This window comes from Panthera leo, chromosome E2 (assembly GCF_018350215.1).
Source record: "Panthera leo isolate Ple1 chromosome E2, P.leo_Ple1_pat1.1, whole genome shotgun sequence".
Classification (NCBI taxonomy): Eukaryota; Metazoa; Chordata; class Mammalia; order Carnivora; family Felidae; genus Panthera; species Panthera leo.
The window spans coordinates 32663052-32687603 of record NC_056693.1 but is presented as its reverse complement, the minus strand read 5'-3'; the positions used below and the strand labels follow the sequence as shown (position 1 = coordinate 32687603).

General features: G+C 53.6%; 1 protein-coding gene across 1 annotated transcript; it reads right to left on the bottom strand.

Annotated features, from left to right (window-relative positions):
• Positions 1 to 229: 229 nt before the first annotated feature.
• On the bottom strand, positions 230 to 23256 carry MMP2 (matrix metallopeptidase 2). Its single transcript, XM_042919779.1, has 13 exons — positions 23060 to 23256; positions 20234 to 20460; positions 19142 to 19290; positions 17972 to 18100; positions 17563 to 17736; positions 14680 to 14853; positions 13662 to 13835; positions 11849 to 12004; positions 10522 to 10657; positions 8276 to 8412; positions 7017 to 7176; positions 2607 to 2716; positions 230 to 1135 (listed from the first exon to the last, which is right to left on the bottom strand). The coding sequence occupies exons 1-13, from the start codon at positions 23213 to 23215 to the stop codon at positions 1032 to 1034; spliced, it is 1986 nt and encodes a 661-aa protein (XP_042775713.1). The 5' UTR covers positions 23216 to 23256; the 3' UTR covers positions 230 to 1031.
• Between the last annotated feature and the right edge of the window lie 1296 nt (positions 23257 to 24552).

The following is a 24552-nucleotide window of genomic DNA, read 5'->3' as shown; positions in this document are numbered from 1 at the left end:
ATTTCAAAGGCTCTTCCTTCAGGACAGAGGGACTCCAGCTCACCCACTTGGAGGGTCTCCTGCTCTTTATTTTGGCAGCTCTGACCTTTGCCGCAAATGTCTCCCGGGCCCTGTAGGGAGCAGAGATTTATAGACTTTTTAAGTTTCTTCTTCTGCCGGGGGCTGTAGCCCCTCTCTAGGCTCTGCAGATTAAACAAAAAACAACAACAAAAAAAACCCCTGCAAACACTGCCACTCCATTGGTGTCTTTATTCATACTTGTTGACATTTCCCATGGGGAACTGTTGAAGGAAGGTGGGCGAGGGCTGAGCGGGAGCCATGGCTTGGTTTTCCTCCAGCCAGTGGAGGAAGTGATGGGGTCAGGGACGTACTAAACAGAGTGAACAAGAGAACCATCACTATGTGGGCTGAGATGCATCATGGAGTGACTTCAGACAACCTGAAGTCCTTCTGTCAAGAAATTCAAAGTGGAACAATCAAGTCGATCGAGAGAAAAGAACAAAGTGCATACAAAGCAAACTGCTAACGTAGAAGAGGTCCTAAGGCGTCCAGCAGTGAGAAGCCAGGTGTGCAGGGTGGCCACGTGACCATGCCCCTGTCCCACTGCCCCATGCCAGGCTGGGCTGTCGGGCCACCAGTGCCCTCTTGAGACAGTCTCTCTCTGTTGGCTCCGAGGGTGCTGTAAGCCACAGAAAGTTGTGGAGGGAGAAAGAGCCCGAAGCGTGGCAGCACCAGGGCAGCCCAAGGCAGGGCTGCGTTGAGAATATCAAAGCATCTCTTTGGGGGTGGCTCTGGAGGGCTGGTGGGGTATGGAAGGGGGATGAGGGCACCTGGCAGGGGTACAAGCAGCACCGTTCCTGGGGCACAGGGCAGAGCCACCCTTCAGAATCTTAAATTACCAGGTAGGGGTGAGAACGCTGATTAACTACAGAGCTGAAGGCTGCCAGGCCCATCCGGGTCCTTCCCTGGCGCTCAGGGCCTGGTTTTGCAGAAGACATGGACGCGCGGGGCCTGGAGGAGCCAGAGACGGCTCAGCAGCCCAGCCAGTCGGATTTGATGCTTCCAAATTTCACGCTCTTCAGACTCTGGTTCTCCAACTTCAGGTAATACGCGCCCTTGAAGAAGTAGCTGTGACCTGGGACGAGACAAAGGGAGGTGGTGACCACCCCATCCTTGGACATTGTAGCACATGAAAGGGTCCTGGGAGCCTCCCGTAGGGAAGAAGCCTTTAAACCAGAGAAGACCCACCCCCACCCCGCCCCAACCTCTGAGGCCGGAGGAAGGGGAATGGCTGGGGAGCTAAGCTCTCTTGAGTCCCTGTTTCTTCATCTGTAAAATGGGGGTGAAGATACGGACCTCTTAGACCTCTGGGCGAGGATTAAATCGGCTAATACATGCTATTATTAATATAAATAACCCCGTTCCACTGAGCACAGGCACAAACTAAGCACTTCCCAGAGGGGGCAAATGAGGAGGCTCCCAGGCCTTTCAGGCCGACAGCTGGCTATTTGGCTTACACAGATTCTGTGTTTTGTTTTGTTCTGAATGAGTTGCCAGCGTACAAACATCTGGAAACTTCACATGAAAATACGCACTTCTTGCTCCCTTTTAAAACAGCTAGACTATCTGAACGACACTGGGCCCCCATTCTTGCAGCAGCCATCAGAAGGAGGTGGTTGTAAATCAGCCAAGTGCCTTCTGGTTCACCACAGACCTCACCCTTCCCCACTGTCTGCCTTGCCTGCTTCATTCATTCATGCTATTGGCCTGGCCCCTACGGGCTGTAAAATGTGCGATTCCTGACGTACGTGATCTCATTTCCTTCTTTCAAAAGGCCGGCACACAGTAGGTGTTCAATAGATGTTTACTCTCAAAGACAATCCTTAACCTAATCCCTAGATTATGTGCTGCTCTTCCTTGGACATGTGAGATCTTTCACCACCGGAGCTTAGGGCCATGTGCTTAGCATATGATAGGGGCTCCAAAGAAATCTTTGTGGAGTTTAATTGAAACCTCCTGTAAAAAGCCAACTGGACTCATTTCCAGGACCCTGCAGACCTCACAGAAGCCTCCTCAGAATATGGTTTTCAAACTCCAAATTCTATCCCTTGCTGATACGGGGTTGTATTTTATTCAGCAAGGGACCGGGGGCAGATTGAGTTGAGTGGGAGAACTTTGCCACATCAGCAAGAGGGCAGGACAAAAGTCTGTCCTGTCTCCAATGGAGCCATCCTTCTGCTAATGGGAGGCAGTCACAAGGCCTCCTGTGGAACCTGAAAGGGCCTGGACCAAACCCCGGAATGAATCCAGGGCACAGAGCCCATGTTTCTTGTTCCAGCAGGCCTCCTGCCCTCCCCTTCCCTGGCTCCAGGCCCTGCAGCTGTGAGGGGCCTTTCTGGGTCTTACTGCCTGGAGCCAGCTGAGTGAGCAGAGGTCAGGGGTCTGGATGCCTTCCCAGCCCTGGGCTGAAGGGGCTGGTTTGTTTTCCCCGGGCTCCGCTTGCTGCTCTGCACAATGAGGGAGTGTGTGCTTGTGAGGAGCTGGGCCCCGGGGCTGGGGGCGGGGAGGCAGGTCCTAGAAAGCGGACAGGGGGCTGGGCCGCTCACCACCGCCCTGCAGGTCGACCACGGCGTCCAGGTTATCGGGGATGGCGTTCCAGGCATCCGCGATGAGCTTGGGGAAGCCAGGGTCCATCTTCTTCTTTACTTCATTGTACCTGCAAGCAAACAGCAGATGAGGAACCGGGGGGCGTCCCTTAAGGCCAGCCCCCCCCCCCCCCCCACCAACCTGGATGGGAAGGCCCAGCGGCTGGCTCCTGGCTGAGCCTGGAAAACCAGACCTAGCCCTGCAGGGAGGCGGCCGGCTGGAGTCAAAGGCCAGGGAGCCAGACTGGGTCTGGATCCCAACCCCACTACTCATTAGTTATGTGACCTTTAAAAGTCCCATAAAAGCAATCTTGTGATTACTGCTAATGTGTAAGCAGTGCCTTAACCACTTTCCATATATTTCCTGTCAATCTTTGTGAGAATCCCAGGACACGGTTATTACCGGAATACTCATTTTACAGACCAGAGGCTTAGAAAGTGCACCCAGCTCCCAAGTGGTAATCCAACCCAGGCCTGCCTGGCCCCCCAGCTGCAAGGTGCTCTCTGAACCTCCGCTTTACTAACTATAAAATGGGGTTGTATCGAGCATCTTAATTAACGTATGTAGGAAATGAAATAACATATGCAAAATGCCTATCTCCCTGTCTGCTGTTTGGTATTTGGGAAATGTTAGTTCCTTTACACACTCTGATCCCTGCTGCAGTGTGGGGAGCACTGGACTGAGAGTCCAGGGATGGGGTCCCGCCTCCACATTCTTTCACTGAGAGGCTTTGACAAACCACTGCTTCTCCAGGTGGAGGTGACCGTCCGCATCCTGGGAGATGATCTCATCTGGGACAGCCAGGTTACATGAGTGGCACGCGAATCCAAGCCCTGTTAGTCACAGGGCGGGCCTCCCGCCCCCTCCGTCCCTGATGTAGCTTACAGGGCACATAGTTATCCTGGGCCGTGCCTTTTATCCAGATGAATACTTTGAGAATTAGTTGGCATAGTCTTCTTCCTGGCTAGCGATACCTCCATCGTTTTCCTTTTTTGGGGATTTTTTTTTAAATGCCGGGGCCACTTTGATTCCTTTGGTTTTCTACTTACACTCAACCTACTCATTATTCTCTAAATATTTAATGACCTCCTACTCTGCCTGCCTGTGGATACTGCAGCAATCAAGATAAAAGTCTTGCCCTTGTGGAGCTGATTTTCTAGACAGATCTGTGCTCAAATGCCATTTTGGGGACAGCCGAGCTTTCCTCTGTGGTGCCTCAGAGCGGACCCTCTTCCCCGAGGCCAGCCCGACCAGCCGATCCTAGACACCAACAATAGCTTTCCCTGTGGGTTTCCCTTTCCATCCCTCACACCAACCACCATTTCCACCTCCCCCTCTGCCCACCACCCTGGGAACCGTCGGGAAAGCCCTTCTTAACCCCAGCTGCATCATAAGACTTCTTGCAAAACCTAATATGCTTCCTCGTGACCTGGTCTACCAAAACCAAGTCTTCAGCCCAAAGTCCCAGCACCTCATCCACACCACCCCCTCTGAGGCCCCCAACACTACATTCTCCCAGAGTGGTAACGGCTCCGACTCTGGGTCCTATGCTTGAACTCGCCCTCATTTCTCTCTCAGTCTACCCACAGAGGGTAGGCAGGGCAGGAAGCAAGCCCATTTTATAGATGTGGAAACCGAGGCTCGGAGAAGTGAACCAATTTGCTTCCAAGTTCTTTTCGGCCAGGAAGAACAAGGCATCAGGGCATCAGAAGGTGCTGGCTCTGAAGGGGCCCGAAGCTCTTCGTCTTCCTCTCTGTCTGCAGGTTCCTACACTGCCTGAAAAGGTTTCTTTCTCTGTGACACTCCATGCCTCCCCACCGCTGTGGAAACTGGCAGTGCAGAGCAGGTGTTAAGAACACAGACATTTCTGTCTCAGCTTTTCCATGGGGGTACCCTTGAGGTACTTCAGCCTCAGTTTCCACACCTGGAGAAAGGGGCTAAAATAGGATCTACCTTTAAAAAGAAATAAAGGTGAGGGGCACCGGGTGGCTCAGTTAGTTAAGTGTCCGACTACGGCTCAGGTCAGGATCTCATGGTTTGTGAGTTCGAGCCCCGCATCGGGCTCTCTGCTGTCAACGGAGAGCCCACTTTGGATCCTCTGTCTCTCCCCTGGTCTCTCCCTCTCTTTCTCTCAAAAATAAGTGAACATTCAAAAAGATAAATAAACGTGAAATGCACAGCCTCAGGCCTGGGATAAGCCTGTCACGGAAGCCATCGTTGTTCTTTTCAAACATGTTTATATCTAGTTCCCTCATTCGACCGTAAGCTCCACAAGGAAAAGCGTGACTATTTCTTAACCACTGTCTTCCAGCACCCAGCTAAGTGCCTGGCACATAGGAGATACTGAGTATACATTTGTGCACTTGGTGGAAGCTTCCAGAAGCAGGGGCTGAGAACGCCCTGGCACAGACGAGGGCATGCCAGGCTGGAGGCAGATGCCTGTCCTCTGTCATCTGGGGCTCTCCTTCCTTCTCCAGCAGGGAGGCCCCTGAGGCCTCTGAAGCCTCGGCTCCAGAAACAACGTCTCAAGCTCATTGACTACGTCTTCTGGAAACCCAGTCCAGAGCTTCCAGAAAGGCCTTTAGCTCTGCTGCTTTTAAGTCAGTTTCACTGACCTTCCAGAGCAGCCTGTGCATTCTGGACCCTAGCTTCGGAAGGTGGGCTCGTTGCAGAAAGGGACTGGGAAGCAGATAACTCTGCCAGAATCCCAGCCAGGTGCCGCCACAGCCCGTGTGTCCGTGTGTGTGTGTATGCATGCACGCTTGGGCACACTCGCGTTCACACGTGGCTACATCTGTCCTATATGTTCACATACACAGGGGGCCCTGGAGGCGGAGCACAAAAGTCCTTCCAACACCATGGTTTGTAGACACAAGTGCTGCTTTATGGTTCGAAGATTCACGTTTCTGTGTTGTCTGTGCTGCTCACTGTCCGCATTCTAAGATTTAGAGATTCAGGGCGCCTACCGCGCTGAGATGCTATTTGTAGTACGTGCTTGTGCAGAGGAGTGTTTGGGAGCCTACGGGCAGAAAGCCTGCTCCGAGGTTTCCTGGCTGACTGTGTTCTTTCTTGAGGCTTGAGATATCCATCAGCTTAAGTCGCTAAGTATCTTAGCAATATGTCTGGACTTCCTCCCTGACACAGGCAAACAGCTTCTGAATGCAGGGCAGCTGGGGGCAGGGCGGGTGGGAAGGGCAGGGAAGGGGGAGAAGAGGAAGGCCTGGGAGGCAGGGATGGCCGGCAAAGGGCCCGGATGCGGGAGCAGCCACAGGAGGAAGGTGCCAACCACCCCTCGCCCCAACCACCCCTTCCACTGACTGAATGACGCGGAGGGTAGAGTGGAGGGGCTTGGGGTTTGGGGCCAGGAGAAGCAGTTACAATCCTGGTTCTGTGGCCAACACACTTGCATTTAAATAACGTAGACAAGGTATTTAATTTCTTTGGACCACAGCTTCCCTGTCTGGGAAATGTGGAAGCTTTCTAATCAAATTCCGGAAGTCTGGGTGGCCTTTCACTGACCATTCACGGATACTGGGCTTCCTGACCCATGGCCCTGACCATGGCCTCTTGGAATTGAACCCTTTCCTTTTGATGACCCAGAGCGGTGAGTAACCTCCTTCTGAACTGGCCCACTGCCAGCCTGCACCCACAGACACTGGCCCCATGGCAGACATTTCACAGGGTGCCTGCTGCTTCCCATGGGGCCTGATCTGGATGCTTCTGCGGGCAACTGGTGGACCTATCTCTGTCTTCATCATATTTTGCCCTCTGCCACCCCCGCCTTCACCACCCCCATTTCTGAGGACCCCACTATCCCAGGTACTATAGAGAATAGGGAAGAATAAATAGCATGGTCTCTAGGAGCCAGAATTCCCAGGTTCGAATCCCAACCTGTCACGACATGGCTGTGTGACTTTAAACCAGATACTTAACCTCTCTGGACCCCCGGTTCCTTATCTGTAAAATGGGAATAATAACAATACTTATCTCATAAAGCCCCTTGGAATAATGTCTGGCATCCAGTGTTATTAGTAGCAGCTGCTGCCTTTATTTTTATTGCCCTCTTCTTCAGTGAGTCACTCCCAAATCGGAGGCCCCACACCAGACAGACATGGGCCCAATCGAAAGACTTCTGAGGAGGAAAGGAGGTTCTGACCAGACCCCTAGCAGCCATGTACACAAGGATGCTTCATCCTTCAGGGACTTCTCGCAGGGCCTGCAGCTCTGGGAGAGGAGAGGCGAGGGAGGGGGCACCCGTGGCCCCAAACCTCCGACTCTGACCCAGGAAACAGGAAACCACAGAGTGTCTTCTCTTCGTCCACACAGATGGCTGTGCTGTTCTCCTTTCTACTCTGCCCCACCCCCCTTACCTCCAGAACTTGTCTCCAGCAAAGATGTAGGTCTTCCTGTTCTTGCTCCAGTTAAACGCAGCATCTACCCGCTGGACGTCAGGGGGCAGCCCCAGGCTGGTCAGCGGCTTGGGGTACCCTCGCTCCAGGGTGCTGGCTGAATAGACCCAGTATTCATTCCCTGCGGCGGAAGCAAAGCGTGCGTTGGTGACTGGTGTTGAAATCCCTCAGGCTGGCCTATCCCTCCCGTCCTCTGACTGCCGGGGACCCCACCGTGCCCATTTTCATCAGGGACACAGGTCCTGCTCACTTCGGGCTCAGTGCCCAGAATCAAGACTCACATATACGGTTTCACAAATTGCTTATAGAAGTTGCCTGGCCGAGGAGGAGAGTGGAGGAGGGTGGGGGGGGGGGGAGGTGCATGCCTTGCTCCCTCACCAGGCCACGCACGCTAAGTGCCACATTTACCATGAAGACCTTTTCCTAATATTGCATCACAGCCCACGAGCACTCTGGGACGGAGGAGGCGGGGAGCTGGCTGGCGGAATCTGTACCTTTGTGCTGCTAAGACTTCAGTTCCTCTGGGAGGCAGTCCCTGTGCCCACCCCTCGGACCAGGGCAGTTTCCTATCAGTCCTCCCTCCCCTATGATCATAGCCTTACTGCATTTCCTCCTGACAGCCCGCTTTTCTCTCCCCGCACCCCCCGCCACCCCGCTAGCTTGTGAGCTCCGTGAGGGCCGGGCTGGATCCCTGGCACGCTGTAGGTTCAAATGAATGTCGAAGGAGCAGGGTTTCCCCGATGTCAGCCGTGTGACGCTCCCTTGATGATTCTTAACCACTTACAGAGACTTTTTCTACTATTGTTTGCTTAGTATTTGGCTTTCAGGGAATTCATCCTGAAATCCATAGAAAATACCTGTATTTTCTTGAACTAAGTTTTGAATGTTAAAAATGAAATCACCTTTTAAAAAATTCTAACTCAAAACAGTCAAAGGCTCTAGCTTTAGGAAAGCGTTGGAGGCACCAGCACTGAACTGTAATTTTCCTTCTAGAAAACGGATCAGAAGGATTGAAAATTAAAAAGTAATGAAACGTTCACACGTGGGCTAATGTATTTGATGCTGGGTGTCTGAGCCAATCTCCCAGATGAATCCCATGCTTTTGGAAGTCATGGTTGAGAGAACGGATCCATAAAAGAGAGGGAGCACCCACAGGTGCACAAGAACCACGGTGCAGACCCCCGTGGCGCTGAGGGCGAGGCAGGCCCCTTCCCACACACCTGCAAAGAACACAGCCTTCTCCTCCTGTGGGGCCTCGTATACAGCATCAATCTTTTCCGGGAGCTCAGGCCAGAATGTGGCCACCAGCAGGGGCCCCATGGGCTTGCTACGTGGTGTCACTGTTCGCCAAATGAACCTGGAATTGGGGCAGGGGACACAGAAAACCACACCTTGGGTCACTCTGCAGCTATTACCACAGGTCATATTAGCTCCCCAAGCCCACTCAAAAACTTCCCAGAGATGACGCCCTTGGAGGAGCCAAGATCAAAAGGAAGGTTGGAAAGACTAGAGAATGGGCAGAGCCCCCTCTGCAAGATGCCAGGGCAGAGAAGCCACTTTTTTGCTCCCTGTCTTGCTTCCTCCTCCAGGAAGCCCTCCCTAACTACCTCTGTCCATACCATATTCTTGTCCCTCTGAGTCTCTCAAAATCATCAACACTGGGTGCCTGGAATAGTAGTTTGATTGTTGTTGTTGTTGTTTTTAAATATCTTTTATTTAAATATCTTTTATTTAAAAACATCTTCAAATATCTTTTATTAGATCAGAAGCCAATTGAGGCAGGGGCTTATGGTATTCACAGAATGTCTTGAATTGAAAGGCAATGGACTTGTGCACCTTGGCAAGAGTGACAACTATTACTTCTGGAGGGCCTACTAAGTGCCAGGCACGTTGTGTGTCTTATAAAACGAAACCTTCATAATGTCACAAGATTGCATCCTTCCTCACACAACTCTGGTATTCATGATCCAAGTTTGCCCACCGGTGGACCCAAACCCCATTCCGATTAGCTTAAGCCACCGGTCTCAAAGTGTGCTCCCCAGACCAACAGCATGAGCATCATCTGGGGACTGGGAAACACAAATTATTGGGTCCCACTCGAGACCTATGGGCCAGATTCCCTGGGCTTGGGGCCCGGCAATCTGTTCTAACAAGCCTTCCAGATGATCCTGATATGTGCCAACCTTTGAGAACCACTGGTCTAAGCTTATCAGAGCTTAGCATTTCCTGGCAATTATTATTGGTTCAGTAGTTGCTATATGATTCATGTGAGCCTGACAAGATTGGATAGACTTGTATTTCCTATCTGGGGACTTCTCTCTCTCTCTCTCTCTCCTGCCGGATGTGGGCAAGGAAGCCTGCTGCCACTGGCAGCCATTGTGTGACCATGAGGGACCCAGCCTTGAGATGAAATCAACGCGGAGGATGGCTGTGGACAAAGATATCATTGAGTCCTGCCCCTGGAGGCAGCCCTACGTCTGGACTTCATACCACATATACATAATTAAATTGCCTATAATCATGCAACCGTTAGGAGCAGGTCCAAGATTCCAACCCAGGGAATCTGGCTCCAAAGCTCATTCTGTCACCTACCACATTCTATGGATGGATGGATGCACGGATGGGTCGACAGACTGTTGAATGGATGGATGATGGATGGATGATGACTGACTGGTAATAGATAAAGGATGATGGATGGATAGATGATGGACAGATAGATGAATGATGGATGGGTGTATGTATATGTGTATGTACAGATGGACGATGCAAATATTTTTTAATGCAGTCCTAGATACTGTCTGCCATTCTCCAGGAGGGGTAGGGCAGCTGGGTGAATCTCAGCTCTTGATCGATTGAGCGGAGGCCTTTATCTACAGCATAAAGGATACCACCTCTCCCCTGCGGTTACTTGATCCCCATAGAAAGAATGATTTGGCTATTTGAGGTCAAGGCGATTCCAGGAGAAAGCCTGCGGGAGCCTGGATTACTGTTTCCAATTCTTCCCTCCACCCCTATTTCAGAATTACACATCCACATGCATTTGCCATGTGACCTCTCAGTACCACCGTCTATAGTGGGTGTTGGGCCTGGCCATGTGATTTGCTTCAGTCAATGGAACATTCTCAGACATGATGTGAGTGGAGGCTTTAAATGCGTTTGTGTGGTTTGATTTGGCCTCTTGTGTTTGTCATCTGCCACGAGCAGCTGCTAATCCCAGGAGAGTGAGTGATACGCAGAAGATCCCCGAACCCAAACCGCAGCCCAAAGCCAAGACACCTAGACAAGACCCATAGACTAGGAAAGAGTAATAGAAATGCCCATTGCGGTAAGCCACTGACATCTGGAGGCTGTCCAATACATAGGACAAGCTGTCTGTACGGGCCATTCTGTGAAGCAGAGGTTGGGGGCACAGGGGTAACGGGAAATGGGCAGAGGGCAAGGACGAGAAGCAAGCTCCTGTACTCACCTGTCCTTGAAGAAGAAGATCTCGCCCCGGATCTGAGAGATGCCATCAAAAACAATGTCCTGTTTGCAGATCTCAGGAGTGACGGGGCCGAGAGTTGGGGTGGGGCCGGTGCCAGTGTCAATGTCAGGGGAGGCCCCTGGAGGAGGACATGCCCTCAGACTCTCGCCAGCTCCAGGGGCTCTCCCCACCGGGCTGAGCCCCCAAAGCTGCCCACCCAACCTGCTAAGGGTCAGAAGAAATAGTATTCTGGCCTTGGAGTGAGGCCGGGCAAGACACAGAGATGATGTCTGGACGCGGCAGATCAGTGAAGAGAGACCAGGGTCCCAACCAGCTGGTTGGTACTTAACAAATGTTATTCACTGACATCTCCCGAACCTGTCTTCACCATGGCCCTTGCAAGGAGGCACCGTTATTATTGCCATTTTACAGACGGAGAAACTGAGGCCCAGAAAGGTGGAGCGACCTTCCCAAGGATTCAAACCCAGAGCTCAGGTTCTTAAGGCCAAAAGAGAGTCAAGGCCAACAGCGGCCACCAGTGTGTCCAGCATCGGGGGTGTGGAACCTTCTCAAGCATTCATCCCTTTGTTCCTCGTGGCAACCCGTCACAGTTTAGAGAAGAGAAAAGTGAGTCCAAGGAGGTAAAGACCTGCTCCATCTCTTGCTGTTGGTGAGGGGCAGAAGCACTTGAACTTGTTATCTCTCCCTTTGACTTGGTCCGGGCACCGGGACCATTTGATACCTTTTTTTTTTTTTTTTTTTTTTTTCTTACTGGACCTACTCTAGCCTCATCATAAGCATTAATAAATAAATCACTGTTTTCAAGCTCTGGTTTAATTACGCCTATTACACATCAAGATAAAAGAATTGGGTATGAAAACCAGACACCTTGGGTCCCCTCCCGGTCTCATCAGGATCTTCCATACGCTGGCACATTCGGCTCTGTATGTAGCTCCTTCTCCTGGATTCTAAACCTAACTGGGTTGCTTTCCTGGTGACCCTGGGCCAAAAGGGTTACCTTCCTCAGGCCTCAGTTTACTCACCTAGAAAATGGAGAGCCAGTTTCTCCCCTGCCGACCTCACAGAGTGGCTCTGGGGAGCCAAGAGGGGCATGAATACTGGTGCTATTTGGAAAGGAAAGGGACTATCCAGGGGTCCCCTTGGAGGGCTGCTCTGATACCCCCAGGACTGATCAGCGCTCCTGTCTCCTGCCTTTGGTCTCCTGCGGTCCTGGAGAGACGGGACCTTGCTGGTCCCCAAGCCCTGGCCTCCATCCTGGGCTGCGTGACCTCCCCAGACCCCCATCCCGAAGCCCCACACGGAGGGTTACCATAGAGCTCTTGAATGCCCTTGATGTCGTCGTGGGACAGGCGGAAGTTCTTGGTGTAGGTATAAATGGGTGCCATCAGGGCCCCAGGGTCCTGAGAGTGCTCCAGCCCCATTGCATGGCCAAACTCATGGGCTGCAACCAGGAACAAGCTGTACCCTAAGGGCCGTAGGAGGGGAGGGGGGCAGAGAGACAAGGGGAGAGAGACAAGGGAGGATGAGGGTTCTGAGGACATCCCCATGGTAGGGCCGAGAGCCTTGCAAATGGCACATATTGATTTTTCCTTCTCCCGAATGCTCTGGGACTGAGATACTATGCACATTGCTTCCAAGTCGGGTCAGCCAAAGTCCCTTTGTCCCTTCCCATGGTGGGCGGCTGCTGTGTGCTATAAAGAACAAATAGCAGCTGCAAATCCTCTACTTGGGGTCCCATTTGATAAAAAAAAAAAAAAACTTGCATTACAGGGTCTCTGAAGAGGAAAGAGAGTGGGCTCACCCTTCCTGCCCCAGGGGAAGTAATGACAACCATTCCCACTTGGAATGATTGCCCAGGCTTAGCCACAGACAGAGGGCAGGCTGTAGGATGAGGGGGGTCTCCCCAAAGGATAGGTTCAGTTCCTAAGACTGAGCTCCCGTGACTGTGTGTGACCTTATATGGAAATAGCATCTTTGCAGATAAATTAAGATGTAAGTTAAAAGGAGGTCACACTGGAGCAGGATGGGCCCTAATCCAGTGTGACCCGTGTCCTTATAAGAGGAGAAGATACATAGAAGGCCACGTAAAAACAGAGGCAGAGACTGGGGCCATGCAGCCTTCAGAGGGAAGGTGGCCGTACCAATGCCTTGACTTTAGACTTGTAGAGAATACATTTCTGTTGTTTTAGGACACCCAGTTTGTGGCACTTTGTTATGACAGTCTTAGGGAACGCAAGTGTGCCACAATAGCTCTGGGGTCTTAAGCCATTCCAGCAGATGGAGAATCCCACCTTTACGTAGAAGCTGGAGCAGGGCAGGTAGTATCAGGATATGTCCTAGAGTGGCATTGGCAGGGGTTAAGAAAACGTCTTTCGGCCAGTCTCTGTCGGTTAGCCGTTACCCAAATACCACCCCATTGTGAGTAAAAAAGAAGAAAAGTAACATAAAAAGAGGCTGATCTAATTCTGGCCAGCCCCGGACCAGACCTCTCACTTGGCCATCTGGCGCCATTGGGGAGCTTTAAGCCCAATCCACTGGGCCCTGCAGACTAGAGTGGGCATAGTGCCCCCAAACACCTCGCTCACTGCACTGACCACATAGTAAGGTCATGGCCTATCTCCTGGTCATGCTCTTGCCCCAGCCTGTGAGCCCTGGGGGCAGCACTGTCAAGGTCCCCCCACCCATTCACAACTTGGCAAAAGAGGGTGCCAATGGGACACGGGGGCTCTGGGGACTCTCTTGTGCTACCTGGAGGGTGGTGTTGGAGAAAGGATGACGCTCCTCCTGTTTTTCCTCTCTTTTCCTGCCCACCCAGCTCCTTGCAGGCAGCTCCCCACTGGAGGGGAATGCCTTGCAGGGGAATCATTCTCTGGAACGGGGTACCCTGCGCTCAGCACTGGGATGTTTCGCACAGTCACAGCCCCGCCTGTGGCGCGGTCAAGGCAGAGGAGAAGAGCGCCATCTCCACGGATGGGCGGGGCCTCAGCCAAAACAGTGTGTCTGCCAAGCACAGGTGTCTGGGGGTGATGTCTATGCCAGAGGTGGGTGGGGGCCCAGGAAGGTTTCCAGTGCAGGGGCGGGGCAGCATCTGGTGTTTCTGCCCAACGGGCGGAGCGCTGTACCTTGGTCAGGGCAGAAGCCCCACTTGCGGTCATCGTCATAGTTGGCTGTGGTCGCACACCACATCTTCCCATCGCTGCGGCCCGCGCTCGTACAGCTCTCATGCTTGTTGCCCAAGAAGGTGAAGGGGAAGACACAGGGGGCACCTTCTGAGTTCCCGCCAACAGTGGACATGGCTGTGGAGCAAGGGACATGGGTGAGGGGGCAGTAAGGCATCTGAAGCCACCACCAGGGAACCACACGATGTGGACATTAACAAATCACGCTTATGGAGCACCCGCTTCAGCCCTGGGCACCGGAGCAAGCACGTCTCTATAACCCTGTGCAGTAGGGACTGTAAGTCACCCCCATTTCGTGGATGGGAAACTGGAGCTCAGAGAAATTAAGAAACGTGCCTGAGCAGATACTGCTGGAAGCGTCAAACCCATGCAGCCAGATTCCAGAGCTTTATTAGCCTCCCGTGGATGGGGCTGGAGGGGACCAGAGGCAAAGGGTGCTGGGCACAGCCAACAGGGCCAGCATACTTAGACAGTGAGCTCCATCATGCGGGCTCCTGTGGAAGACCTACCTGTGTCTCCTGCAGAAGGCAGGTGCTCAGTAAAAATCAGGAAGGAAGGGAGGGAGGAAGAGAGGGAGGGAGGGAGGGAGGAAGGGAGTCCTTACTGAAAAACAGAAGCCAAAAGACAGAGACACAGACTAGAGCAAAGAAAGGCAGGGAAGACATACTTCAAGATGAGACAGAGAGAGAGAGAGAGAGAGAGAGAGAGAGAGAGAGAGAAACGATTACAAGGAAGCTGAGAGTGGGTGGGCCATTCACAGAGGGTCCTGAGCTGGCCTGACATTAGGGATCACCATTTCGGCTTAACTGGCTATTGTTCTGATCAGCATCTGTTTGGATTTTGGTGCTCATGCTGTACCAGCTGCTAAGGACTCTGATGAGTTGCCCCGGACAGGGGGAGGGGGCTCTGGTAGCTTTTCTACCAGAGGACAGACTTTTCCATCAGAGGTGGAGACACCCACCGGTCTCGGGGCAGAAGCCATACTTCTTGTCTCGGTCGTAGTCTTCCGTGGTCCCGCACCAGCGGTAGCCGTCGGTGCGGCCCTCAGTGGTGCAGCTGTCGTAGGATGTTCCCTGGAAGCGGAATGGGAACTTGCAGGGCTGTCCGTCAGCATTGCCACCCATGGTGAACAGGGCTGGAGGTGAGGGAGAGACGGAGAGAGCATGAATGTGAGAGGCCACCCACCGCCCAACGGGGAATGAGCTCAGCACCTGCGTGGGCGCAGGGCTGGCTGGGGGCCAACCTGCCAATTCACACCAGCGAAGATACAGCATTGTTAAGTTGTTAAAACCCGTCTATGCTGGTAGCTGAACTGCTGCTCCTCTGGTCCCCTGGAGGGTACTCCTGCCTCCCCAGCCACCTTGATCCCTCCCCTGGGACCTTATGGGCCACCCCTCCTCCCACCAATGAAATGGTTGAAACCTGGCACACAGCATGGGGCCGCCAGAGCCCTGCCCCTGACCCAACCCCAAGGTGACTGTCCACTCTGCCTGGTCTGTGCCGAAGCCACGCAGATTGCTAAAAATATCATCCATGGTGGTCGGCAGGACCACAAATCTTTGCATTCGAGAATAAGGGAAACTGAGGTTCTGAGAAGGCTGGTTCTGGAACTGCTCATGGTCATCTCTCTCTTGCTCACACCCTTTGCCACACACACACACACACACACACACACACAGAGAAAGCTTCACCTCCCTTTAACCCCAGGCGCTTTCCTGGACGGCCCTCCTGTGGTCTCTGTAGGAGAGAGAGGAGGAAAGGAGGGGGAGAATGGAAAAGAGGTGGCGTCTCCAGACACCTTCTAATATGCCCTCCGAGCTCCCACTCTGACCTCCCCAAGACAGAGGTTATGCCTGGAGAATTTGGGGAGAGTGGGAGTCAGAGTCTGGGCTTGTCTGTCTTGGGTTTTCCCCCTGCTCCCCCATGCCTTCATCCACCCCCAAAGCTACAAAATGGTGTATCTCTGAAATTGCCAACTAGCAAAACCACAAGTTCGTAACAAGGACCATCTGTGCACAACGGCGCCAGAGGTGACCTCATCAGCCCTCATTAACTCCACCATGGCCAAAATGGGGGCCAGGGACCACAGGATCAGGGTCCCATATCTTCACTACTCCCCTCTCCCCAACCAAGAGACCTTCCCCCCGCAATACCAGAAACAAGGAGACCAGGGGAAGAGCCAAAACTGAAGCCAGACGCCTTGGTGGCCTCAGAGAGGGAAAGGCAACGTGTTAACCTTGAGGGAGGCCAGCCTCTGTCTCTGGTCTCCCAACAGCTGCATTTCTACCACCCAGGAAGCCCCCATCCCCTTTCAGATCCTGCCCCCAACGAGGATGAAGAAAAGCAATCATTGACTCAGCAGTCAGGAGGGGCTGAGTAACCAGAACCTCTATCCCAAGACCGAACACGTGCGTGTTGTATGTACTTGAATCTGGCTAAACACCAAGTAAATGGCTAATGTCCGATGCAGGGAAAAACCAAACTTATGAATTACAGCTGTTTCCACTTCCATGATCAAGGCATTCTCTTCTAATCACAGGGACTGACACATGGCAAGGTTATCTCTGCTCGAATCCCTACTGGGAAATGCAAGAGACATAAAATATCTTTGTTTAAAAATTTGACTTATTAATGGTCAATGACTTGAACTCTTACTTAATACAAACTATCGCATGAGCTTTGGTATTAAAAGTGTAAACAGGAACGCCATTAACTAGTTCTTGGTTTCTTTCCCTCTGTTAAGATGGCTGGTGTTCAGTTGCAATGGGGTCAGAGAAGTCACAAACATGTAAAATTACAGCCAAAAAGACAGAGGCATATATATATATATAGATCAAAGAGCCTTCAAGGGATGAGGAAGAAACAAGTAATAAAAAAAGTTAAGTTCTGCATTTTCTCCCAAGTATTAAAAAAAAGTAAGTTTTGCATTTTCTCCCATTTCCCTTCCAGTTTTCTGGGCTTTTGATCTCCAGATCACTAAGATGATATGATCTAGAATTAAGATGTATACACACTCTCTTTGTGATTTCTGGTTATGAAGTGTGTGTCATCGTGAAGGATCTACTAAAAAAGGGTTGGGTGTGTTATGTCAATACCCTTACCCCTTAAGGAAACTCCTTGCTCTATATGGCTTCAAAATATCTAAACATTTTGTCACAAGCATCAGCAAAAACACGAAGATACTGAGTCAAGCCTAATGCCTTTGCTGAGACACAGAGATGCAGACACAAGAAAGGGAAGACAGAGACCCCGAGAGGCACATGGAACAGTCCCACACCCAGACGTGTGCACACACACACACACACACACACACACACACACACACACACTGGAAGAGTCAGCATCAGAACTGGAAACGATGGCTGAAATTCCCAGGGCTGGTGTCCCCAAGCCAGATTGGGTACCGGCCTCGGTGTCTGAGTCCCGCCTCTGAATCCCACTGCTAGGCTTCCGATCCACCCCCCCCCCCCCCAGCCTCTCCTCGTGTCCCTGAATCCCCAGTTCTGGCCGGAGGACCACTGGGCATCTTAGTAATTCTAAATTCATTCTCATGCACATTAGAAAAAAAAAAATAACTAGCACGTCAAACCTGTGATTTCACAAGTATTTCTGCTAAGGGCAAAACAAAACAACTGATTTCCTGCAAGGATTACGTACGTAATCGTGCCGATGAGAAGGACACAGCAATGGCTCAGACGAGGCTGGTAGGGCCTGAACGAACGAATGAAGTGGGGCACACTGGCCGCGTCCGGCCTGGCGGGGGTGGGGGGGAGCGCAGGGGGTAGTGGGGAGCCTGGGAAGGTGGAGGCTGCGGTGGAAACCCCGGGGCCAGGTGGACGCTCACCTTCGTGGGGGCAGAAGCCGTATTTGCCATCCTTTTCAAAGTTGTAGGTGGTGGAGCACCAGAGGAAGCCGTCGCTGCGGCCCGTGTCCGTGCAGCTCGTGTATTCCTTGCCGTTGAACAGGAAGGGGAACTTGCAGTACTCCCCGTCGGCGTTCCCGTACTTCACGCGGACCACTGAGGGCAGCAGGGGGTGGATGGAGTGTGAGCCTCTCTGGGCCCTTCTTTGGAGACCGGGACTCTGACTCACCGGGCTACGTGACCTCCCTCCCCCTGCCGTCTCTCCGGTCCCATCGGAGCAGATGGAGGTGCCCACGGCGGCCCAGGAAGCCACGGTCCTGGTTGCTAGGGACGGCGAGGCTCGCGGAGGACTGGGGAGGAGACCCGGGCGTGCGGATGTTCACTTTCTCACCTTGCCCTTCTCCCAGGGTCCACAGCTCATCGTCGTCAAAGTGGGAGTCTCCCCCGACGCCAGGGCCCGGGGCAAAGGCGTGAGCCAGGAGCCCGTCCTTGCCATCAAAGGGGTATCCATCTCCGTGCTCTGCAACACAGTGGGTCTCAGCTTCTAGCTGCCCCGGCCACACCCAGCCACGCCCAGACCACGGTCCTATAGCTGCCCTAACGTCTGTCCCCTTCCCTGTCCCGGTACGGTCATCCGGCACCGGGAACACGGCATCTCCGCAGAGGGCTCCTAACTTGATCATCACCATCCCACGGTCTTCAGTACCCCTCAAGTCTATGTGGCCCCCAGTATCTCTACCACCGACCTTCACTAACGACGTTACACCTACACACAGACTAACATGCCACACCGGCGTCCTCCCCACTCACTCACTGTCCCCACCTCTACACCATTGTCTGTATCACCTACCGCACGTTCCCTGCCATTTTGGCCCTAGGGCTTACCCTCAGGTCACACCATCACCAATATCCACAACAGTAGCCCCCATGCCTACTTTGCCGCCCAGGCCCGCACCATCCACCCACACGTCAACACTGCTGCCTGCGCCGGTGCCTTCACCCACGTCACAACACCGCTCACAATGTCCACGCTCCCTCCCTGCACGTCTACACTACCGCCAGTGTTCACAAGGCCAACCCACATGGTGTCCTTGATCCCAGGTTCTATTCCGCTGACTCTGGTGTCTACACTGCTCCGTTGTTTCCGAGCCACCCTCACATCCAGAGTTGCTCAGTGTCCCCCCAGCATTAGCCAATGGAACTTTCTGTGATGATGGGGATATTCTTTGTGCTGTTCAATTCAGTAGCCACTAATGTCCTGTGGCCACTAAGCACCTGAAATGTTGCCAGTGTGGCCGAGAAGCTGAATTTTAAGTTTTATTTACATTTAAACGGCCCTATGTACCCAGTGGCCACCATGTTGGGCAATGCAGGTAGACCACTTGCTTTCAGGGCACACTCCCCTGTCATGTCACCTGCCCCCACATCAGCGTGGCTCTCCAGTGTCTATATCTTCTACTCTCCTGTCTAAGCTATGCTCAGGACTCTGGTGCCCCTCTAATGGTCAGACTGCCCCCCCTGGTCTCCACCCTGGCCCCCCGCTGACCCCTCTTCTGCCTACCCCAGCGGCCAAAGTTGATCATGATGTCCGCCTCTCCATCGTGGATACGAGAAAACCTTAGCGGGGTTACATCACTCCAGACTTGGAAGGCACGAGCAAAGGCATCATCCACTGTCTCGGGGTCCAGATCAGGCGTGTAGCCAATGATCCTGGAGGAGATAGAAACACGTGTGAGTGTGCCTGTGTGTACCAAGGAATGTCAGTGTGCATATGCACAGGAGCACGGACATATAGGTGCAAGTGTGTATATGCAATTGTGTGAGTGACCATGCCTGAACGTGTGTGGATGTGCACGCATGAGTACAGGTGTGCGAGTGTGTGCTTAAGCACATGAGGGGTGCACAGACTTCTGCACGCACATACGAGCGTGTATGAGCCTGGATGCACGGGCAGGTATATGTGTGTGCGTGTTGAGCAGAGCCTGCTGGGAGAACAGCCCACCCAGAATGCCTTGGGGTTCTGTGGAGCCCTAGCCCAGCCCATGCCTCCATGCCCTGGCTCAGAAGTCTCACTCCTCACCTCTGGCTGGCGGGCGAGGAGGCATGAATAACGCGTTAAGGGGCACAAGGCAGAGATCTCCCCCTTGGAATCCAGCACGAGCCAGACAGAGCAGCGCTCGCAGCCCAGTTCACAATCAGTTATAACAATTCTTTAATATCATATAAAACTCAATTAGCAACCAATCATCAAATTCCCTCCACCTGCTCCAACGACCCCACTTAATAATAATAGCGTATTATTGTAATAACAGTGTATACGATGTGACGAACGACTAGCATTCACTACGCTCTTACCGTATGCTGGACGTTGTGAAATCCCCTTTATTTATGACCAAGCTTAGTTCCCAACAACCTACTAGGAAGGTTGTGTTTTAGCCCCATTTTGGAGACTGGAAAGCCAAGGCTCAGAGCACTAGAAACTAAGTTGGCTGATGCCCCAAGGCTATTATTGTGAGATTCAAGCTGTGGTCCATCTGACTCCATTTCGTAAGAATTCCAGGCCCCTCGCTGGATACCCCCTGGGTCCCCAAGAAGGGAGAAGCAAGGCCCGGAGACCCACTGTCCCCACGGCCCAGGGGCCCTGCCTTGGCACCTGTATGTGATCTGGTTCTTGTCCCACTTGGGCTTGCGGGGGAAGAAGTTGTAGTTGGCCACATCAGGGTTGCCACAGCGAGGCTTCCGCATGGTCTCAATCGTGCTCTGGTCAAGGTCACCCGTCTGGGGCAGCCCAAAGAACTTCTGCATCTTCTTTAGTGTGTCCTTGAGCACGAACAGGTTACAGCTCTCCTTGGGGCAGCCGTAGAAGGTGTTCAGATATTGCTGGAAGACAGGAACACCCGGAGACAAGCAGCCACGTTAGGGTGGCACAATACTGACCAAAGTAGTCAGGGAATCCAACAGCACTGGGTAGAATCCCGGGTTCCCCAGCCAGCTCTGTGACCCACTGGTTGAGTCACATCGTAAAGCATGGCTTGCAGCACGTGTTGAGTGCTTACTATATGCCCTATATGGTTATTGTTACTATCCCCATCATCCAGATGAAGAAACTAAAGCTCAGAGAGGTTAAGAAACTTGCCTAAGATCCCACAGCTCATGAACGGAGGAGCTAGATTCGGATCCAAGCAATCCGGCTCCTGGGTCCACACTCGGAACTCTAACTCTCTGCCCCTCTTCTCCTCTGTCATCTCTTTTAATTCACCTAACAGCTGATGACATAGAAATTGTTCTTTCGCTTTTCTTATAAGGAGTTTCATGGCTTATGTGCACGGATTCCAGTCGCAGACAGACCTGGGTACGAATCCTAGATCTGTCATTTCCAAAAGAGAAAATCATCTTGTCTTTCCGGATCTGAGCAGCCAGCTCTGCCCTAACCGAGGCCTAAACCAAACAGACCCCTGGGGAGTCGCAGGGACCAACCAGCTCATTTGTCTCCTCACCAAATGTTTTTTTGACGGCTGCCATGTGCCCAGCCCTGTGCCAGTATTATTGGGGATAAACTGGTGAACACGACGGATGTTTCTAGTCTCCAGGCTTCAAATCCCAGTGTGGGGAGGCTGACAGACCATAGTGGGTGCAATATTAAATATGTGATCTGTGTTGTAAAGACAGCCAGGAGACCTTATTATGGGGGCCCTAACCTTGTTTGGGGAGCAGTTAGGAAAGGGAAATAGAGGGTATAATATTAGTGATAACGAGAATGATAACAAAGGTTATCCCTTATTGAATGTTTACCGCGTGCCAGGTACCCTTCAAGGTGTCTAGGAGGACTTCCCCCTTAGCCCTGAGACAGGCATCACTATTATCTTGTCTGCGGAAGCAGGTGAGATTGAGAACTTAAGTCACTTGCCCAAGCAGGTCAGTTGTTAGAGTCTCTCTGATGTGAACCTAACCAGTCTAAGTCTAGAGGAGGCTTCTCAGGCCTCCCACTGCATTGCCTCTGGGCAACACGGACTTCCTTCCAGGTGCTGTAGGAGGTGTGGGGACCCAGGTAGCTTTGTCAGTGCTACAAAGCTCACCTTCACCCCCAACCAACAGCCACATCAACATGCCGGCCAGCTCCAGACCCTTGTAAAAAAAGTAGCCCCCTAAAAATATAAGGCCTCCCAACCCACTTACCCAGCTGGGACAGAGGCCTATATATAGGAAATGGGAGTGGTGTTATCACATCCTGAGAAGGGGCACCTAGGGTGACCAGAGGGGACCAAAGTCTTGTCCTGGGCAGGATGGGGGACCAGGATGAAGGAGAATGAGATTTCCGGGGTAGGTGAAGCAATAAAGGAGCAGATGTCTGGAAAGCGGGAAGGAACATCCGGAGGGGTCCTCAGCCCCAGGGGCTCTCAAGGTGAGGAGAGGTGCCCCTCGGGGGCCCCCAGCCCCCTTGTGTAACGTGTAACGCTGCCGCGGTCGGTCAGGGAGCCCTTCCAGCCAGGCAAGCGAGTGAGTGAGCGCGCTGGCAAAACAACGTCTGAGCCACAGCTCGGAGCGCCGCCAGGAGGGAGGGCTGCCTGGCGGCTCTCCGGCCGGCCGGGGCTCCTGGCGCTCAAGGCTCAGTCCGCCCCCGCCCCACGCGCCCAGGCCCTCCCGCGCCGCCCCTCCCTGCGCCGGGCGGCCAGATCTCTCCTCGGGTCCTCAACCCTCTCTGGAGAAGTTCGAGGAAACTTTCCGAGGTGCAACCCTTGACCTTCCTGACCAACTTGTCCATTGAGCCAGGTGAAAACGATGCGCTCTCTGCTTCCCTCCTGCCCCAAATATCTGCCAAAAGATCCCCTCCAAGGCCTCTCTCCAGATGTATGCCAAAGGTTCCTCGACGTTGGCCAAGCTCTGCTTTACCCTGAATTCCTCTCCACATGTGTGCAAAAGTTAACCCAAATTGTGTGCCAATGGACCCTCTTCCCGAAGTCCTACAGAGGTTTCGAAAGATTCTCCATTTTCAGAAGAGACCCCTTTTAGGCCTTTGGCCAAAGGTCTCCGACTCTTGCCAGGGGCCTGTTAGCCAACCCCCCAGATGTGTCCAAAAGTTGTTTACAAAGCTGCCCCCTTGCCAGATCCCCCAGATACTACACAATGGCCCTGCTATTTACAAAAGGGGTCCCTTCCAGCTGTTTGCCAAAGCATTCCCTGCCCTACCCCCGCTGGTTTCTCGCCCCCCCCCCCATGCTGTGTCCTAAAAGTTGCCAAGTTGTTTATCAAAGGCCTTCTCCAATTACCGAGGATCCCCCACGGTTTGCAAAAGAGATTCCCTCTTTCAGCTAGCCAAAGACCCCCCAAGTTGTTTCCTGAAGCTCCTCCCCAAGCCGTGTGCCCACCGCGGGGGTGGCTTTTCCGGAGACCCGGAGACCCCCCCCTCGCCCCCCCCCCAAATCCTCGGCCTCCGAAGTTTCTCTGAACTTGACTCCTGGAGGCCAGCGCAGCGACTCACCACGGCCAGCTCTTTGTCCGTTTTGGGGGCCACATCTCCAGGGAACTTGATGATGGGCGACGGCGCGGCGGCGGCGCGGCCCAACAGGCAGCCCAGGACGCAGAGCGCCCGCAGCGGGCCGGCGAGTGCGCCCCGGGCCCCTCGCGCCTCGGTCATCGCGCTCCCGGGCCCCGCGCGTCGCCCGGGGGTCGCTGGCTCGGTGCGGGTGGCCGCGTCGCCGCCTGGCTGGCGCCTGCTCCGCCGCGCGGCGCTGCGCTCCGAGGGGCCGCTCGACTCGGTGGCCTGGGCTTCGCCCGGCTCAGCGGCGCATGGTCCGGCCCCCGCGCCCCAGCCCCGCGCCGCCGCCCGTTCCCGCCGGCCCCGGCAGTCCCTTTGTATGTTTAAAGCCCCAGATGCGCAGCCTCCAGCCACCGCCGGAGGAAGTCTGGATGCAGCGGAAACAAGGGAGGGGGCAGCCGCCAGATGTGGCCTGCTGGGCTGGGAGGGCGCTGGCTGTGCTGGGAGGGGGGCGCGCTCAGGCCCGGCCCTCTCCGCCCCACCCCACCCCACCCCCCGCTCGCCCTCCTCCTCTTTTCTCCTCTCTCCGCCTCCTCGCCCCGCCGCCAGCCGCTCCCGGCCTTGGCGGGCACCGGCAGTGCGCGACCTCTCCACCCCTACCCCCATCCGGGCGGGCGCCAAGACTAAGGACCCCCTGCGGGGGGACATCTGGCGCGACCACTCTAGACTCGTGACGTCCAGAGGTTGGAGAGCAGCGGTTCTTGGAGGGAAGCCCGGGGTGGGGGCGAGGGCAAGGCTGCCCTCCGTCCGAGATGGGGAGGAAAACCCCGAAACATCTTCAGATTGAGAGATTGTCAGAGGAAGAGATTTTAGAACTTTAGAGGTGAGGACAGAGAGCAGTGAGAGAGCCGGACAGAAAAGAAAAGAGACAGAGGGATGGAAACAGAAGTGGAGGGTCCCTCCTCTCCTTCCTTCCTTCCTCCCTCCCTCCCTCCCTTTCCTTCCTTTCTTTCTAAGGCAAATATTTAAGCATTTGCCTGGCCTCAGGCATGATGCTGGGTGCTAGAGGTATATACACTTGGAAACACAGCAGTTGTGGTCCCTGTCCCCGAGGAAGGTCACCTCCCTCTCTCAGGAAAGAGAATTGGGTGCGAAGGAGAACTCCAGCAGACTGTGGGAACACCTGCCCTCAGCCCCTAAACTAGTGGAGGTGGTCAGGGAGGGCTTCCTGGGTGAAGGGGCTTCTGAGCTGAGACCTGAAGAGCTACCTACAGAGACACAGGAGTGTTAGGTGGGGGGGGGGGGCTGGAGTGGGAGGGCTGGTTCAGGCACAGTCTAGGGAATGACACACACAAAGGTCCAGAGATGGAAGAGAGCAAGGCGTCCTGGAGAAGAAAGCCGGCGCTGTCTAAAAAAAGGTTGGGGGGCAGGGTGAAGAGATGGGACTAGGGGTCAGTCAGTAGGGACCCACGTAAAGAACAAAGTCACGGGCTGAA